The sequence below is a fragment of the Micropterus salmoides genome, unplaced genomic scaffold, assembly GCF_014851395.1.
Source record: "Micropterus salmoides isolate LMB-PRFRI ecotype aquatic unplaced genomic scaffold, ASM1485139v1 Ms_hic_scaffold_5, whole genome shotgun sequence".
Classification (NCBI taxonomy): Eukaryota; Metazoa; Chordata; class Actinopteri; order Centrarchiformes; family Centrarchidae; genus Micropterus; species Micropterus salmoides.
Genome location: NW_024044237.1, coordinates 23,072,151 through 23,089,824, shown reverse-complemented (window position 1 = coordinate 23,089,824; position 17,674 = coordinate 23,072,151). Strand labels below are relative to the sequence as shown.

Below are 17,674 nucleotides of genomic sequence, written 5' to 3'. Positions count from 1 at the left end.
TGTAGTTCCTTCATGCTACAAACGCAACATATAATTAAGTGAAGGGCTATATTAAAATATGGAAACATAAAATAAAATTAAACAATATATACAGTTATTTATATACATATAGTATACAGACACGTATACACCCCGAATATTCCACAGTGCATTTTTAAAATTTGCATCTGGGGCGAATGTACACAGCAGCACCCAGATGATAATATGAAAGTTTCATCTTCACAATGAACAGTCTGACATTTGGGAGTCCATCTTGACTGCGCACCAAGCATCATCGATGTAAAACACAGAGTCCACCTCTCATCTTGCCGGAGTCTTACACTGACAGCTCCGAACAAGGACCACCTTCCGAGTGCTTGATCCGAGATGTTGATGGGGCAGGTCTCTGTAACAATGTGGGCACAACAGTCTCTGAATTCCATTGTCTGATCAATATGAGTCCCATTTTGTCCATACCGGATCTTTAAGAGCAGAATTAAGTCCAAGCTGGGCCAGCATGGCTCCTCTCCTGTCTCTCTTTCCTCTCCTCTGAGCAGTCGCTGTGATGCCTGGTCCGGTTGTTTGGGCTGGGTGGATTGTGGTCTGCTGCTCTTTAATCCAAAAAACCCGTCTTCATCTTCCAATGACTGTATTTATGTCAGAGGTAATGCATGTTTTGGCAATAAAGCCTGAAAAAAACAAGTAGCATCCATGAGCGGTGGTCACAGTGAATGCACTACTCGTAAACTATTACCCCAAAAAATAGGGTAATTACTCTTGGCCCTACCTCTGGGTTATGTCAGTGCTGTAGGTAGGAGATCTCGAAAGAACCACTAACAACCGAGTTAGGTGGAGGACATTTGTCAATGGCCTGCGCTCCCTCGAGGAGCAAAGGGTTTAAGTCAAGCAAGTAAAAGTCATATCTGTCCCTTACATAACTCTCTCAACAGCAAAGCGCTGACCTTCTCATTTCAGGGTTAACAAGGCTGTTCCAAATGTGCATTTTGACAGTTTGATGTGAAGACATCTGCAACATAGCTGTCCAAATTAAGGACAGTGCAGACTAAAGAGGCAATTAAGGTCCTGTGCAAAATACCCTAGAGTAGGATAAAAATTGCATTAAGATGTTTTTATTTGATTTAATGCAGTGTTAGGTTTCTTGTGTTGGAGGATGTTACTGTTTGTTGAACTAACTTGTGCGTGTGTGTGGTTGTTGGCAGGGTGCGGCTAGAGGCCTTCTCAGACAACAGCGGGAAGCTGCAGCTCTCCCTGCAGGAGATCATAGAATGGCTGACAGCCAAGGACGAGGAGCTGTCGGAGCAGCTGCCCATAGGAGGAGACGTGGGGGCCGTCCAGCATCAGAGGGAGTTCCACCAGGTAGGGTGCATGGCGATACCTCTCCAGTGCAAATATTACACATCCAGTACAAATGATCTACTCACTCAAGACAAAGCTACACATATTAATCCATAAAAACACTGTACTTAGTTCAGTTCAGTCCATACATACAGACATAAAAGCAGACTGCTACAGTACAGAGTGCCTTTTTCTACCATATATCAGTGTCATATGGGAGTAGTTTGAAAAATGGATTGAGGGTGTGCCCAGGCTCATGTGCTGTGATCTGTGCAATGCGTGTGATGGCTCTGTCACTGAGATATGAGAGGCTGGGGATAGGGAGGCTAATGATTTTGGATACAGTGTTTGTAGTGGATGGTGAAAGTCTGTGAATTTTGCTCTCGCTGGACACAGTTGGTAAAGAAGCTCACGGAGGTGTGTGTGTGTGTAGAGGGGGGTATCATTGTTGGAATGCTTCTGTAGAGCAACAGCAGAAGCTGAGAAACAGAATAGGGCATTGGAGTTTGCAGATAACAGTGAGTCTTCAGTGGCATCTTTTTGTAGATATCGCAGATATTGATCAAAGCTGAGTTTATTGTCCAGGCTGAGTCAATACTAGATAGTGGAAACTTTCACCACATTCAGCTGTCATTGGTGCCACTGATGGAGGTGCGGTGTTGGTAGTGCAAAGGGCCAGTTCTAACAGTGCAAATACATTTTTTTCTGAAAATGAGTGGTTAATTAAATGCTTAAAAAAAGATGATTTTTAAAGACATAGTACAATACCCCCGTGACCCTGTACACAGGATAAGTGATTGACGATGGATGGATGGGATGGATAGTACAATACAAAAATAGACTGACCTAGTTCTAATGCTGTGTTCCTTTGTTAGTTGTTGTAGCTTTGTCTTGTTATATGCTAAATATATGTTTAAAAAAGAATATTTTTAATGTTAAAATCTTTCTGTTTTAATTTTGTATAAAACATAAAAATAGTTTTAATGACTCATCTTGGTGTATACATAAAGTCATCCAATCAAACACTTTAAATTTGTCTTAAAATGATTGTCAAAATAATTATAATTGACTAATTGGTTTAATCCACTAATCATTTCAGTTCTATTTTAATTTTTTTATTAAACCTTTATTTAACCAGGCAGTTACTAGTTTGAACAATAAGGCAGTTGACAGTTTCTATATGATAAGACATTAACCTGAGCTCAAAGGTTGTGTGTTTTCTAGTTCAGCATTTGGCCTGTGATTTATTTGTTCTTGTTCACAGTGCTGACCAGGGTGATTACTTGTAGCAGGACAAAGGGAAACACATACAGCTGACAGAAACACAATATGCATAGTACAACCATGATTTTAAAGAAAATCGGTGACTGTTTCGTAGATAAACATTGTCTCTTTGTTGTAAGTGTCTGATGGTGATCAGTTAACGCTGATGTGTGTGCTGAAAAAAGCATTTTTATAGTATCTAAAGCCTCATTGCACAACAAATACCAAACACAGAGGAGGTTCTGAGATGTTCTCATTGGTAAACGGATAGGATTGGTAGCCATTTGAACATTTAGTTTTAAAGTTTAAGGCTTTAGGGAACATCTTTAGAGTTGCTGACAGCAGAGTGTGCCACCTCCTCCTCCTCCTCTCAGATAATTCCTCCATGGTCCAGTGATTTGAACTGGCCTGTAAATCCCTTCAAGGGCTTGTGTAGATAGAAGGGCACAGCTCACAAACTCAAAGACTGAGGCCTTATTGATCATGGCACAAATCAGCGCTTGTTTATCTTTATTTTTTCATCCTCATATTGAGGGCAGGGAACCAATACTCCCTCTCTGACCTATAATTTGACTTAGATAACTGGTTGTCAACTGATTCTGCAGGGCAGTGTGACAGAAGTTCAACTGAAACATTGTCTATTCATTTTCCCTTTCAGGAACACAGACCAAATAACATTTGCAACATACTTTGATCCCTATATTCTCGCCCACACGTGTGACATTTATTTTTGTCTTCCGAGATATCTTGTCACGTCTGTATTGGTGTGCACAGACTGTGCCCAATTGATTTTAGTTTGGTTGCACTTTTTATAGCAGGATAACTTAAACAGACTTTAACAGCTTGTTTATGATATATTTCACCTCACCTGGACAAGAGCAGTTGCTGCAGTTGAAAGCAGTGACACCCTTCCCAGAATATGATAAAAGTATATTAAACTGTACTGATCCCCTGAAGGGAAATTAGGAATGATACAGGATGTCACCCAACAAGACATCAAGAGTTACTGTTAATGTAAATTTGTATTTCTTATTACGGTATATATTAATTTAATGTAGACAGTGTTGCTCATGTCGGCGTGAGCAACAGCTAGTCAGGACCGACTTGTAATTGGTATGCATTGTGTGAAGATCAATTGTGTGGAGGCCTGACTCATCACCAATTAGTCTTTCCTTATTAGTAATTAAAAAAAGAAACTCCTCCAATCACCTGCTTGTATGTGCAGGACTTTTAACCGCTATACACAGTGGAATGATGTGCTTTTGTCTCATTGGCATGCTCCTTTTCTGTTTAAAGGCTCTGCACAACTACCTTCCCACTCCCATTCTTTCTGGCTGATTAAACCTCTTGTAGATTAAAGGTGGTACAACAGGTGTAAATTGTTCCATCATAACAGGTCCAATGAAACTAAAAGGAGATATCAGTCAATTGCAGTGTTAAATGCCCACACAGACATATGCGTTTGAAAGCAAACATTTAATATCAGATTTAGACTTATCAAATTTAGCAAGCTGACAAAATAATTGGATTATGTCAGTAGCTTTTGTTTTATTGGGAAGATCAAAAGAAAATAAATGGCTTTCCTGTGTGTTATGATACCCACTGGTGGGACAAAAACAAAAGTCCCAGGATGTCTTTAAGGGAGGAAAATCTCTCCACTGAAATCTTTTTAATTGACATGTTATATAGCCGTGTGTGCACTGTGTTGGGGGAGACTCTCATAAAGTTGGCACAGACAGGAATTGCCCAGCAGGCAGGTGTGTGTGTGCATGTGCGTGTATGTGTTTGTGCACGCACTTGTCTTACTGAGTCACACAGATGAGAACAGTAGGCCTGTTAAAAAATAGCTCCAGACAGCAAGCAGAATGTGATGCAGTGGCTACATCATCACAGAGACAATGTTTTTAATTATGATCTTTGGAGGAAAACAGTACAGAACTACCATGATATCTAAATCAAGAAAACAATAATAAAGATTCAAATTAAGGCATTAAAAATGTACTTGAAGGTATGTGTGACGGTAGTAGAGCCGTTTAAATTGATGCTCTTTGGATTCTTGCTCATGTTTGACAGGAAGAGGCGCTACCTGGGATGCTCGGGATGTTCTTTCATTTCCCGATATATCACCTTAGTTGTGGGTGATGTATCTCAGGAACAGGAACCAGTGTAGACATGCGCACACACACACACACACACACACACACACACACACACACGCAAGCCTACATTCACACACACTCGTAATTGGTTCAGTAAGTATAGCAGAGTTTCCCCTTCCACCCTCTTTCCAATTTTCTGTGCTGTCAGTTTGTGCAGTGTCTCCAAAAGGCGACTTGTATTGACAGTGAGAGGTTTGTGGCTCCCACTTAACCCGACTACAACGCCCATCTCGAGTAGTGCACTGTGAAATCAGCCTTCCAATTAACAGGACAGTCAAAAAAACAGCAACAGTAGCTCTACACAGGCCTCCACTAAGTCGCTCATAGTATTCACTGTTGAACATTCCTCTCCTCCTCTCCTCTCCTCTCCTCTCCTCCCGTCCCTTCCCCTGCACTCCCCCAAATGTTCCATTTTCAGCACTGCGCGCCTTTATTATCTGAGATGCCTCGGCTCGAGTGTCTGGTCGCCCTAAAACTTTTCCGACAAAGCAGAGAGGGAAATTGCATCCCAGTTTTCTATAGAGAATTAAAGCGTTTTAAGAAACGTGAATTATTGATCTTAAGTGGATTTATTCTGATGTCGGTTTTGTGGGATGGGTTTTTGTGTGTGTGCACATCTGCATGTGTATTGGTTTGTGAGCAGGTTTACTGTCTGTGTATTTGGGGTGGTGATGGAGGGGAGTTTGGAAGATATGTTTGTGAGGGCTCTTGTGTGTGTTTGGGTGTTTTGATAAGTGAGCATTTTGGCAGTGGGTTTTATGCTCTTATAGCAGCTGCAGAATCTTCTCTGCCTCGTGTGAGAGAAGGAAAAAGAAATTAAAATGTATCCTCCTCTGTGTTGTCAGAAGAAGAGGGACAGTCCAGAGGGAGGAGTAAAAGGAACGCCATAAACATGTTTAGACCAAGTCAATGAAGCCATTTCCTCCCTCTGACTTTTTCTACCCCTTGCATAATGTATCTTAATCTGATCTGAAGGCTTCGCTCTTAATGTTCCTTCAACCAAAGATGAAGCCTCTGAGTGTGAAATTTAGCTGGAATTAAAGTTTTAACATGACAGCTGGCTCAGGAAATCCGTGGCTCAGCTTCTCTTTGGGCAGCAAAGCAGCTAAAGAGAGGATGGAGAGAATAGAGAGCCAGAGAGGATGAAAAGAGGGCGAAGGAAAAGGAAGGGAAGGAAGCGAGGATTGTGAGGTTGAGGAGGGAATTTGTTTGTGATTATAGAATGAGCGTGCGAGAGGAAGACTTGAAAAGACAGACGGCAGGTTTTCTCCACGACTGTTGCACTGGGAATCTTATCTCATGCTACAGCTCCCCACCGTTACACACTTCTGCATGTTTGCTTGGTGCCGGCTGGTGTTTGCTGGGGTTTCATTGGGGGCTTTCTGTTTCACTCTGCTCGCTGGGTGTTATCAGGCCTGCCGGGCTCTGGTCTTGACTTTAAATAGGCACTGAAACACTGTCACCACTGCACCAAAAAACGACGCTAATTCCAGCTGGTAATGTAGATTTTCAGCTGAAATTGTAATCTCTTTATACCGTAAGAGGATTGAGTGCACTGGCTTCACCTAAATAAATTTCTTTGAAGAGAGGGGCTATCGCTGGCATTTATTCACACACCTGCAGTATGTTTTATACAGAACAAAGATTAGTGTAGAAGAACGAAGAAGGCTGACACACTGGCTTTCTTCAAGGCCCTGAGGAGGCTCTGGGTATCTGCTCAGTGTTAGAGTAAAGGTGTAATTTGCATAAGGAAGTGCTGTTGAATGTGGACCAGTGGAGCTGGGCTCTCCAGCTAATTGGCTCTTCTGTGCAAGCAGGCTAGTTGACCAGTCGTCCCAATAGATTTGGTCTCCTATTGTGCCCTAGGGTCTTAACACAAGCAGGCAGCCATGTAATTTCATGTGGTCCTACCAGTAGATCGTTGCCAGTGTGCGTGTCCTAAGTGACTCCTATAGATAACCCATGCATGTGTGTAATTTTTTTTCTCATACAAGTTAAAAGTCAAACTCTTGAAAAATAAAACACACTCTTGCCTTAGTGCTGAGGGCTTTTTCTGCTACAGCCATACTGCTATGACCAGTAGATTACTGTGGCAAAATCTAGCTAGCATTATCAAAAATGTGATAGATATTCCTATTTCTGAGTCAGTTTTATGACTCTTCTCCCATTGTGCTACTGCTACACTATATGTTTTAGCATTTACCATTGTTCTGTAACTGCTAATTGTAGCAACAGTGACAAAGCTCCTCCGACTGCAACCAAGAAATACAGTCTTCTTTTGTTGAATCGGGAGGACAAGACACGTGTCAGCATCCCATAATCTACTGTGTGCTGGTCAGTTTCTTAATTTGCATTCAGACTGGAAATATCACCATATTTTATGTACCAGGTATTTCCACTCAGGTGGTCATTGGTTAACAGTGATACAACACTTGAACTGGACTGATAAAAACACCACTGTAGGGTTTGAATTATGGAAGTCAGACATAAACTCTAGTGTTTGTCTGGAAGCCTGTTTAAGTCTCCAGAATCACAGGTGTCATAACGAAGGTTATGATGTGGTAACCCTAGTTCTATAAGCACAGGCGGAGCCCTCTACTGGACTCTATGGGTACTACCTCCTCCAATCACACGTCCACTAAAATTTTATCTTGCACGTAGCCGACCAATAGAACGTCGCTACCGATATGTTCGTGACGTATAAATAGCAGTGTCCCTACTGCCTCAGCATCCGACCGCCTGTTCAGCAGAGGGCTCCGCCTGTGCTTATAGAACTAGGGTTACCATATCGTAACCTTCGTTCTATCTCACGCAGGCTCGGCCCTCTACTGGACTCTATGGGTACAGTGGGTGGAGCCCGATGATTGTCCGACCTAGCCGCGACAAGCCAAAGTCCACCATGCCAACCCGGTCCTAGTGACAGAATGGTGGGACACCCCTAAGAAGGTCGCTGGACCAACAGGGGCTTGGCCTGACCATTAACACCTGGACTGCCCTGACTTCTCACTGGAACGTCAGGCACTGACATTGTATGTTCCCCCTCTACACCCAGTAGTCACCAGATCCTCACTTTTCAGATCCTAGGCTGCAATTGTGAGAAAGAAAAGCATCCAGATTTATTGTCCTGGACCTGAATGTGCTCCTTATGTTCTTAAGAACAAAGAAGGTGTGTTGTCTCAATCCGGCTGCACTGTGGACACCAAGAACCAGCATGCAGCTGGGGTGAACCGACAGGCACACTGCTCACTCACCTTATTAGCAGAGGTGAGAGCAAGGTGCAGGGCTGTTCAAGACATAGCATTTTCAATGAGGACTGCTCCAGGGGCTCATAAGGTGCACATATTAGAGCTACCAACACAAGCAGAAAGTCCTACTGAAGCACCAAGAGACACGACACCGGTCACTGTCTTCTCACACCCTGCAGAAAGCGTATCACGAGGAGGTGGCTGAAGACTGTTCTGTCACCAACCCCCCGTGACAGGAGAGATAGCTGCAGCGCGACAGCCTCTTCTCCATCAGACCTTGCAGGAAAGAGAAAACGGATCCCGCCGAACAGGTAGGCAGATCCGTCTCCCTATCAATGCTGAAAGCCCAACTACTTAGCTTTACAGCAAGACGTGGTGGAGACTGCCCGCCGCTTGGATGGTCTGCACGACCTCAGCGGATAGACCAGCCTGAGTCTGCCTCTCCCCCCTTTTAGGAGCAAAACCTGGTGAGGCTGGTCCAACACCAGCATTGTTCATATGAAGCCTCACCCTTGTGACAGAGCCCCCCAGACCATAGGTACAGGCCAGGGCTCTGTCACTGTAGGCTGCGTCACTTCTACCAGAATGACGAACGACCGTTCTCGCCTCAGATCACTCAAGGCTTCAATCTCTCCGTGACCATGAGGTCGTGAGTAGAAGAGAACCCTCATGCCCTTCTCGCGCAACAATTGCAGTGTGATGCATCTGCTGAGCGTGTGGGGGGCTAGTGAGTAGTTGATGGGGAGTCTAATGCATTTGTAGGCTACCCCCTGAGAGGAGAAGCGTAGAAATTCCCTGTTACTGTGTCACATGAAATAGGCGTCTTTCAGGTCGACGGCGGTGAACCAGTTGCCGGGCTGCACTGGCTCCAGCGGTTTCTTGATCATCAGCATGTCGAAACGCCCTTTTGTCCATTATGCTGGTTCAGGTGGTGGAGATCCGGAATGGCTCAGAAGCTTCTCGTCTTTTTGGCGACCAAAAAGTACATGGAGCAAGACCTCTGTGCATGTTATGCGCAGAGATGCCCTAAGACAGCCTGCTTCAGCAGAAGTTGCTGGGTCTCGGCGGCCAGGAAGTCCACTTCCTCTTGAGAGGATAGACTGGCTTCCATTAAGTCCAGGAAAACTGGTGGTATACAGCAGAACTGAAGAGAGTAGCCTCGTCTCAGAATGCTGTCCACCCAGCTTGTCAGCATGCAGAGGTGTCTCCATTCTGCATGAAAATGTGTACACATGAACAACGCATCTCCGGCACTCTCCACCGCCAAACTTTCCTTAAATGGAAGTTTAGCCCAAGGGGCAGGGCGACGGCGAACAGGCTATAGTGTCCCTGAACGCACCAGGGTCGGAGTAGGAAAAGGCCAACCGGGCCATGAACGCCCCACAGCCGCTGTGACTGTGGATGACACGTCACTCGGTATTGACGTCAGCGTCAAGCTCACAGCTTCCATGTGAACCAGTGGCAGGGTAGACCGCCTCGCCTGCGGCAACAAGGCATTACGAGCCACTCATCAATCAACCGAAACAGCGAGCGATCTCTTTCGTCCCGCTATACCGAGAGAGACCTGATTTCAGCTGTCTCTCTCCAGCTATAGCGGACTAGCCTAGCTGCGCTGTGAACACTTGGCGAAAGAGATGTCGGCAGGGCGGCGTGTCTGTTTATGTAACACGCTTTCACTGCCGGTGAGCTAGCAACGCACCTGTGCGAGTCCTTGTGGGAGCACTGGGAATGCAGAGTTACAGTAGAGTGCTGCATTGCCCAGTTTCCACGGTATGAACAGCTTGTTTCTGGGCTGTCACCTCGTGGAAGCGGACCATTATGGCCGTGCGGACTCGGCGGTCAGGCTAGCAAAGTGGACCCACCCTCTCACTCGGTTCTGACCGGGAGAGCGGCGTGGGCCGCGAGGCTAGCCGTTAGCTTAGCGTCGTTGCGCATTCAACGCGGCTAGCTCAATGGGATGGGGTTGGTGGTGGGGAATTAGCACTTTTAAGAATGTAATGTGTTTCTAATAAAGAGTTTAACATTCACAAGCATCACCACAGTGTACACAAGCAGCACATGTTAGAACAGTGGCTTTGTGAACACAAGGCCGCAGGGCGAACCCTTAGCCTCACCCCAGGAGTTAATGTTAGCTGTTTGATGAGAGAAGTTAACTTAGCTCTTTGAGGAATGTAATTAACATGTTTTACTCAAAAAACTTTTTCCACATTCTCAAAAGCCTTACCGTAGTGTACACAAGCAGCACATGTAAAACAATGGCGTCTTGAACACCAGACGGGGGATTGTGGCAGCGTCAGCAGGCCTCTCTCCTTCCATAACGGTCACTTGGCCAGTCGCTTCCTTCCCCAGCCGCAGGTTGGCTGGCGGAGGGGGTGGGCCTGGACTCGTCCAGGCAGGACATGGGTCACCTTGCCCGGGTGCAAAGATAATTTTCTAGAAGTGGCAACTCCATCCGTGGAGGTGGTGAATTCAGTGAGCAGTTTGCCGTTTGCTGAAGAAAAAAGGATGCTGAGGCAGTAGGGACACTGCTATTTATACGTCGCACACGTATCGGTAGCGACGTCCTATTGGTCGGCTACGTGCACAATAAAATTTCAGTGGGCAAGTGCGTGCGTGTGATTGGAGGAGGTAGTACCCATAGAGTCCAGTAGAGGGCGGAGCCTGTGTGAGATAGAACTGAAACGTTCACTTAATAATAAATAGTAATAAATAAATAAATAAATAAATAATCTGAAGAGGCTTCTGCTTTTTTTGGGGTTAGTTTGCAGATGTGTTCCTATGAGATGGGATGATGAATATAGGTTAACCATTAACATGCCACACTATTTTATAGTTTTACTAAAAGTTAGCTTCAGTTTAAGAGAAGCTTCCTGGTGATAAAGCTGGAGAGGTTTGATGTTACAAGTTGATAAGAGCTGCTTCAATGCGCTAGGCCTACCACTAACTATTGTTTTCATTATCAATTATTCTATTGATTATTAATCTATATAACTGATTTATTGTTTTGTCTAGAAAATGTTGTCATAAATAGTGAAACATTTCCATCAAAATCAAATCTTCAATAACAGTCACAAATCTTCAATAACAGTTAATTTTAATTAAATTGAATTAGTTATTCAATAATCTAATTAGTTGTAAATTTTTCAGTAGTTTGACTAATAGTTTAAGCACTATACTTTTGGTCTTTGTTAGGAAGCGCTGTCTTGTTTGAAAATAGCTTACGTCTTTCGTTCTCTTCCAATTAGAAACACTCTCCCCCTCTCTGTTTGTCTCCCGGCAGGCATTCATGGAGGACGTTAAGTCTCGCGGGCCGTTCATCTACTCAGTCCTGGAGTCTGCCCAGGCCTTTCTGGCTCAGCACCCCTTTCAGGAGCCAGAAGAGACCCTGACCGATGGAAAAGGTCTGATCCCTTCATACTCTGTGCCAACTGCTGCGACAGCCAAAATATCATACTCTCCACCCACCTCCCTCGGCTAAGCCCCACAGTTAATTTGGTAGGACCCATGCAGGTGAAATCTTCCATTAGTAGTTATTAGCAGTGATCCGTCCTCTGATGTCACACTGAGTTAAGGGAAAGTGTCCGGGTCAGGACCAATTAGATCTAGCGCAACAGCTCTACAGCACCATCTGCTCAGATCAATAATACAGCAAGTTTGGTTATTTCTCTACTGACAAGTCCTCTTCGTAATGTTTGGCTCTGAACACTGGTTGCTCACCTGGGGAATAATGTAGCAATCTACCTCACTGTGTTCTCCTTGTGTCTGCATTTTGTTTTGCCTCCTTCCTTTCCCTTTTTTATCCTTTCATGGAGTTGGTGGACCATCCTTCTTCAATCATTACCCTTCTCTTGGCCTGACTTCTATCCCCTGCTCTCCTCTCCACCTTGTTTTCTTCTCTGTCTGCTCGATTTTTCATGTCCTCCTTTGCACCTTTATCCTTTTACCCCTGCGTGGCCTTGTCTAACATCTTCCACCCTATGCAGAGGTGTCTCCACGTCGGCGGATCTTAAATGTGAGCCGCTCTGTGTGGAAGCAGGCAAACGTGGCCAGTGACCTGTGGGAAAAGCTGACGGCGCGCTGTGTAGACCGCCATAGGTCAGATGCTTTTTTCTCTCTCATTTCATCTTGTGTATAGATTGTGTGTGCTTTCTGCAGTGGTGAAAAGTTTGAAGAAAGTTCAAGAAGAAATTTTGAAAGGCACTTTCTTTAATTTTAAGGTACCTGTAATTTATTAGATGCTACTTTATACTTATAGTACACTACATTTATTGGACAGCTAAAGTTACTTTACAGATTGCCATTTTACATGAAATTAAAACATATGATAAGCATAAAAATGCAGTGTTAAATATGAAATCATTGTTCTTTTAAGTTTGTTAAGTAAAAAAGTTGATCGAGGCCCAAAGAAGTAGAAGTGACCAACGTTTTTAAAAAAAGCAAACATTAGAGAAAAGTTTAAAAGAAAAAACACATTTGTGTAGCAGAACCTGTTGTTTTCTTTTGTTCTTCTTTCCTACACCATTAATCTTCTAATGACCCTTCAGATCTGTCTTGTGACCCTTTGAAAGGAGCCTGACCCCTAGGTTTAGAACCACTGGACTAAACTACTGGACCATATTTAAAGTAGTTAGAACTAAGTACATTTTACTGGTGATACTAATGTACTTTTACCTAAGTAGGATGTTGAATGCAGGACTTTTCCTTGTAAAAGTATTTTTACATTATTTTCTTAAATAAAGTATGTTAATACTTGTTGCACCACTGGATTTCTGTAGTCTTTTTGTTCTTATTTATAGGCCCAGTAGTTGTTAAGGCACAAGTTTAAATATTAAAGGTTAGGGTGAATAGAGAGGACTTTTTGATAGTAATGATGATGCAAGTTTTGTAATCAAGGTCAGTATTAGAAGTCGGTCAGAAATCTGTTCAGGATGGCAGCATTTGTCTTGTCCTCTGTAAGCCTTGAAATTCCAGTTCTGGTGATTATTTCTTAAATTATTAATTATATGCCATTGGGGAGTTAAATAAATTCTACATTCCATGGGCTCTTGAAACCCAAAAGCAAAAAAAGTTGGCTTTTCTTTGTTACATAAAAGCTAACATTTTGGAGTGAACACATTTTTCACAAGTAAAGAACTGGATCTTGCTTGAATATAAATGTTGTAGTATGCCTGACAAGCCGTGGTAGACTGGCTCTTTTATTAATTTATTGTTTGGATGTATTTGTTTCTTCCTTTTGTTTTTGTAAATGTCAACACCGTTGACAATCTCTCATTTAAAATAATTTGGCTATAAGTAAATTCAAATGTAAACTGACAATAAAAAGATTACTCACAGAAAGACCATATACATCGCAATATGCCTGTAACCTTTACAGCTGTAAAATTGAGAGTGTTCTTCCTCCCTGTGACTGTGTGGGTGTTAATCCATAGCCAGTTTATGCAGCAATACATTACATGTAATACAATTACCTAATACATAACCTGGTGACAAAATATGCAAAAAAGAAAATCCATTACAGCGACAATTAGGAAAACACATTAATCAACTTTTAGATCACTGAACAGTCAAAGCTTTCTTCTGAGAATTAATAAATAATAATAATAATAAATGTACTTTCAAAAAAAAGGCATTTAGATTGTGAAATGATGGCATAAACTAATTTGCCATCATTTAGCCCTACTGAAATGACAGTCTGTAAATTTGAATAAATGATGAGTTGATGTGACTGGATGCTCTATGGATTTTGATAGACTTTTTTAGCAATTTCTCACATTGGCGCCACATTTAAATGGTGCAGGTTGCTAAATGTACTGAATTATATTTTCAACAAACCAACCCAGACACATGGAGAGGACATTAGAGCGTCTACTCCAGATCCAGGCAGCGATGGAGGAGCTGGCCGTGGCCCTGGAGCAGGCAGAGGGGGTGAGAGACGCCTGGGAGCCTGTCGGAGACCTCTTCATCGACTCTCTGCAGGACCACATAGACGCTACCAAGGTAGACACACAAAGACAGCCACACTGCTTTACATACACACTCTCTTCTCTCCTTTCTCTTTATCTCTCTAATACACACACTTGCACATGCAGACACATTATCATGAATCCCAGATATAAATTGCTTTTACCTGTGGAGTAACTTAATTGTCTCCTTTTGAGATAATCGCCTGCGGCTAACCCTGACAAAGCACACATTGTGACACTTTGACATGTCGCAAAAAACAAACATCAAAACAGTGACATCCCGTTTTAAAAAAAAAAAAGTTTTATCACGAAGACACAGCAGTGATATGTTACTCATGAATAAGTGAGAGATCTGTATCAGGTTGTGTGGCTTTACAATGTTTGTTTTGGATGCCTGCATCTAGCTGTGATCTGACAGACGATGACAAGGACGTGGCACTTCAAACTGATGCAGTGAGATGGCAGGGGTTACAATCCCCAATTGAATAGATGTCATTAAACAGGCAGGTCATTGGTTTAGTCATTATGGAGTGCCGAGTGTCACTGCTGCCTGTAATTGTGTGGCGCTATTCATTAGAAGTGAGTTCACTTCACAATAATCATGTCACTGTTTGGACTCCTGTCACAGCCAGCACATGTTCAGCTCGGTCTTTAGGGCAGGCTTGTCATTTGGCCTCATCTGTAGTTCCTCCCTCATTTACATATACACACAGTCGCATACAAAAGCCGACATGTGGATACATCATAAACCCACATTATGCACACTTGCATACACACGTACAGGGCTGCAACTAAGACTTATTTTCATTATTGATTAATACATTTAATCATTTGATCTATGAAATGCCAGAAAATAGTAGAACAAATGCCTTTCACAGCTTTCCAAAATCTCAAGGTGACATCTTTTAATGCTTTGTTTTGCCTGATCAACAGTAAAACCAAAAGAACTTAGTTTACTATCACATAAAACCCTCATGTTTGAGAGGATGGAACCATCCTAACGTGTTTTTGCTAGAAAAAAATACTTAAACTGTTAATAAATTATCAAAATAGTTGCAGATTCATTTTCTGTTGATGACTAATAGTTTCATTTTTTCATCTCTACACTCATACAGTACGCACTGAGTGACACATACATTGATAAAGAAGCATTCACACTTGCTCCTCAACTCTTGAGATAAGGCGGATGCATTTTTTCTACATTTGTGCTTATTGTTTTTTGTTGCCTCTCCCTTATACATTGTTCCTGCTGTTGTCTAAACACAGTCAGTATATTCGCAGATTCCAGGGATTAACATGTGACTTCAGGCTGTCCTAGGGCTGAATTCAGTGAAGTTCATGCCATGCAGTCACAGCATACTAGTTTTGAATGGCGCACACAGTACCTTTCACTTCCGATCTTTTATTTATGTCTCTTGTGTGTACTGTCAAATAAAGACATCAGTGCTAAAAAAAATGATGTAAAAATATGTATTTCTTTATTTATTTATTGGGTGTCATTGTTTGCTGTCTTTTAGATATAAGTTACTTTCAAGTTAGGTTCTGCACTGATTACTTACACCCTACATGGCAAAATCATTGGTAAATAGACTAAATGAACAGACGCCGGTGCTATTCCAATAACATTATGGCTCCTTTTCACTTTGAGTTAAGTTAATATATGGTCGCTGCCAAATATTTTCTAAACCAGAGCTGACTGCAATAGTGGATCACATTTCAATTGATTTTTGTTATAATTTAATTTGAATGGAGTTTGTCCAAATTGGATGTTTGCTTGTGTCTGATATTCTAAAATTATTATATAGTTTCTATTTCTGCCGTTTTTTTCTTTCTCTTTTATTGCACTTATCTCTTTTCCATCCTCTTCTCTCTACCCCTCTGCTTGTCTTTCTCTTTCTCTCTCTTCGCTCTCTCTCTTGCTCTCTCTCTCTCTCTCGTACTCCCGCAGTTATTTAAGGAGGAGCTGACCCAAGTGAAGGAGGGCATGAAGCACATCAATGATCTGGCCCACCAGCTGGCTATCTCTGATGTCCATTTGTCGATGGAGAATGCCCGCGCCCTGGAGCATCTCAACAGCAGATGGAAAGTGCTGCAGGTAGAGTTCACTGCTGGGTCTGTGTTTTCTGTTTGACATTATCAGCAGCAGCTTATCCAGCAGTCAAATTCAAGGGAGACCTTAGAGAGTGATTCCATGTGTTATTTGCGTCCTAATGCAAGTTAAGGGTTTATTTAAGGCTTTAATGATGCCAGGCTTCCAACTGCTTTATGTCTTTGTATCTTTTTGAGCTTGTGAAGGACAATGTTTTAGAGGGTGGATAAAGGAAATGTTTGTGAGCTGATAGGTGAATGCTAATTACTCACAGGGATCATTAAAAACACTGAAGTAAGTGGTTCATGCCACCATATGAAAGGGAAACAGTTAGCATCAGTCTGAACATTACAGGCTTTCCCCAGTAGCTTAAAGATCCACACCAGGGGCTGGCGGGACCCTTTGGTGTATGTTGTTTCCTATCCTATCCTATCTTTACTTTATGTCACCTCAGTTAATTTCAGATCAGAGCACTCTTGCTTATGCTGTGGGCAAAACATTTTAAGTCTGTTAATGTAAAGCCAGTAAAGGCTGGAATGAGGGGTTTTCTGAGGGGTTTAACTACACTATGGTAAAAACTTCTGTCCTAAAAACCTGCTAAACTGACGTCAGTGACCATCCAACACATCCTGCAGCTGCATCAATGTAATAAGCGGTTTCCTGTACAGCAGCATGAGCAACTTTTCAGTTTACATTACCGTAGAAAGATTCCAACAGCTTTAAAACACTAGTCTCAATATGGAATTGTTTTTAACAGATGTTGTTTTTGAGAAGCACTTTATTCCTGTGATGAGTAGAGCTCACTATTTTTAATTGACGGTGTTCGAACACCATGTCAGTGTTCTTGTCTCCTTCAAGTGTGTTTGCTAAAAAATAGTGAGATTAACTCACTTATCACACACACACACATATATAAATCTATATGAGAGAGAAGAGAGAGCGAGAATAACTATTGATGAGAATGTTTATAATAATGTGGAGTTGTATAGGTCTCATTGTATTTTTAATTAAAGTGAGAAGCAGCAGAAAAGATGGATGAATGATGAAAATGAAATGTATCAATATTCAAACCCATCCACTTACATGAAGACAGCAAATCTTAAATGAACAAGCTTACTTTAAAAATTAAAAAATAAAGTGCCTTTGATTCATTGAACTGGACTTGCCCCCCTCGATGCTTAGCTGAATGTATGGATGCATTATCCAGTGAGCATTACTGTAACTCTACAGGCTACATTCTCCATCATCAACCTCTGCAGTGCTCCATACAAGCTCATCGGAACCCCACTCATCCTTCTTTACTACTCATATGAGAACATCCTGTTCCCATTAGATAACCTTCATGACACCCTCTTCACAGCCACCGTTGTGCTGTTTGTGGGCTCGTCATAATGTTTTAATTGCCACTCCAGCCTCTCCTCCTTTCTGGCTCTCTCTCGTTTGATGGTGATTTTAACGTCCCCTCAACAACTCTGAGACATTCATTTCCAGTAGCCACTTTGCTCCCTGTCACTTTGCGGCTTTCATGTTGCCTCTCTGGCTTTGAATTAGCCCAGAATGAAACAGTTCAAGGGGAGAACAGAACCAAAACATAGGAGATGCAAATCAGGATAGACTAGC

At 42.5% G+C, this 17,674-nt stretch overlaps 1 protein-coding gene across 3 annotated transcripts in view; it reads left to right on the top strand.

The window, feature by feature from the left end:
- drp2 (dystrophin related protein 2) overlaps positions 1–17,674 on the top strand; it is a 77,142-nt gene that overhangs the window by 17,175 nt on the left and 42,293 nt on the right. For 2 of the 3 annotated variants that reach the window (XM_038698880.1, XM_038698882.1), the window contains exons 2-6: positions 1,200–1,356; positions 11,283–11,403; positions 11,986–12,097; positions 13,843–13,999; positions 15,914–16,060. In XM_038698880.1, the coding sequence (XP_038554808.1) occupies positions 1,200–1,356; positions 11,283–11,403; positions 11,986–12,097; positions 13,843–13,999; positions 15,914–16,060 (694 nt within the window). The other variant, XM_038698881.1, reaches the window with a different exon arrangement.